General features: G+C 41.8%; 1 protein-coding gene across 1 annotated transcript in view; it reads right to left on the bottom strand.

Annotated features, from left to right (window-relative positions):
- Window positions 1–937: 937 nt before the first annotated feature.
- The window catches only part of tgif1 (TGFB-induced factor homeobox 1), a gene marked incomplete in the record, with an annotated part of 4,748 nt that continues 3,653 nt past the window's right edge, over window positions 938–2,032 (bottom strand). The window contains 1 exon segment of the mRNA XM_035656016.1: window positions 938–2,032. Coding sequence (XP_035511909.1) covers window positions 1,928–2,032 — 105 coding nt within the window.

The following is a 2,032-nucleotide window of genomic DNA, read 5'->3' as shown; positions in this document are numbered from 1 at the left end:
GGGGGGGGGGGGGGGGGGGTCGGAAGTGGGTTTCGTCTTTGTATAAAGCCTGGCCCTGGGTCTGTCTATCTTTCAAATGGCCTACCATGGTGGGCTACAACTGCCCGCTGTGTGCCTGGAGGTCTGTTTAAGCCCTTATTAGTGATTACATTCCCAACTTTGGACCCAACCTCCACCCCAAAACTTTGGATAGGTAACATCTGACAAATGGTGGTACACTCAAAATACATTCTGAACATTTGTTGATGACCAGCAGGGACAGGATTACTCTGATAAACCAACATATTGTAGCTAACGGATTAATGGAGAACTGATTCTCCCTTGTTTTTTTAATGAAACAAAAGACAACCTCAGCAGGTTTTTACTCCTTTCAAAACTGAAAAATAGATTGGTGTTGAGCTTCAGAGAACAACTTGTAATAAATGAAAGGGTGACTGTCTCTGCAAATAGACAACAAATCCTATTGAGGCCAATAGAACAGCTTTAGCAGGACCAGAAGGGAACAGCTGTCCTCTTCGCCTTGAACGAGCCAGCGTACTCGGTTGAAAGCTGCCTTACATTGACTCTATTGAGACACAGCCCCACATAAAGCCCCGCTGGCAAGAAACTGTTGACGTCTGCTGTATGCGCGTGTTAATTTATGCAGGATTATGCTAATTGGCAGGAGCCGTTGTAAACCTCTCACACACAGGAATGTCTCTGAATGCCTAACGGTAGCCTGTGGAAAGGCATGAGCGCTATACTATTTCTGTCCTCCCTTACTCACTGCTTTTATTTACTGAACATTCTGACTCAATACACTCTCCTTATCCTAGAGGGATGAATCAGTAATCTTCACAAAGTTCAGTGGGATTTACAAGAATACGGCCTGTATAAATGCGCCTTAGATTTAAGTGATCCAACTGATCCGCAAGGAGGGAAAATACCAAACGATCAATTCTGAGATGTAGAAAAACAAAACTTTATTTGAATCCCATGTGATCCCTATTTGCCACAAACATTGCACAGTATGAAAAGAAATCACATCATTGGGCATCATGTCACATTAACTATACACATGGTCCTATTATACATGAAAATGCTTTTTTGGTGATTTCATAAATGCTGTCTTTGTCAGGTTTGTAAAACAGCAAATGCAGAAAAGACATCTGTAGTGTTTAATTTTCCAGTCCACTGGCCGTCGTTTTCGCTGAGTGATGGGATGAAGGCTCCGACTAAGAACCTGCTACATTGGTCATCTGAAATATCCCTTGGTGGGAGGAAAAAAAAAAAAAAAAGAGTAAAAAAAAAAAGCATAGAGGTTTTTTCTTAAAAATAGCTAAAAGTAAATTACAAAATCAAAACTATACTTGTACTCATGAAAACACATAACATTACTACAGTAGTGAATAAGTTTGTCATAGATGCCAAGAGCAAAGTATGTTTAAGACACTGAGATGACCTTCCTCTGCCTTTAGTGTGCAAACAAACGAGGCAGACTAATCATGAACTGATCTCTGAAATGTAAAACAGTAAACGCGTGGATGCAACCAATCCGTTCGATTGGTCAGTGGAGGAGGGGCTGACTCTAGCTCTTGCTCCGTTCTCTACAATGATAAACAGTATAATGGAAAGACATAAGACAGGCAGCATTTCTCTGATAACATTTTTGGTCCCCGTGTGCAAATAAGATACACGTGTAGATACATACGCATGTACGTGAAATGAATAAACAACTTACAGCCAAGGCACCTCGATAGTTTTTTTTTTTCATAAAAAAACATCCTCATTAATTTGATTGGTATACCAAAAATAGAAATGATCAGGCTTTCATGTGGATTTGTTCTCTGTTGCGTGCAGACAAGTCACTGAACTCAGGGGAGATCCATAGTTGAGACACAAAGTCAGTCTCTATTCCCTCCTCTTCTTCTTCTGTCACTTTCTCCCTTTAGGAGACCAGCTGTTTGGCTTGCAGCTCCATCTCTGCAGCCCGTTTGAGGGCCACGTCCACCAGGAGCTGGAAGCCGCTGAAGTCTTGTGTGAGGTCTGGGGG

This window comes from Morone saxatilis, unplaced genomic scaffold (assembly GCF_004916995.1).
Source record: "Morone saxatilis isolate NCDOM2014 unplaced genomic scaffold, NCSU_SB_2.0 Contig0, whole genome shotgun sequence".
In the NCBI taxonomy this organism is placed as follows: domain Eukaryota; kingdom Metazoa; phylum Chordata; class Actinopteri; family Moronidae; genus Morone; species Morone saxatilis.
The sequence above is the reverse complement of the archived record's forward strand: the minus strand, read 5'-3'. Positions and strand labels throughout refer to the sequence as shown.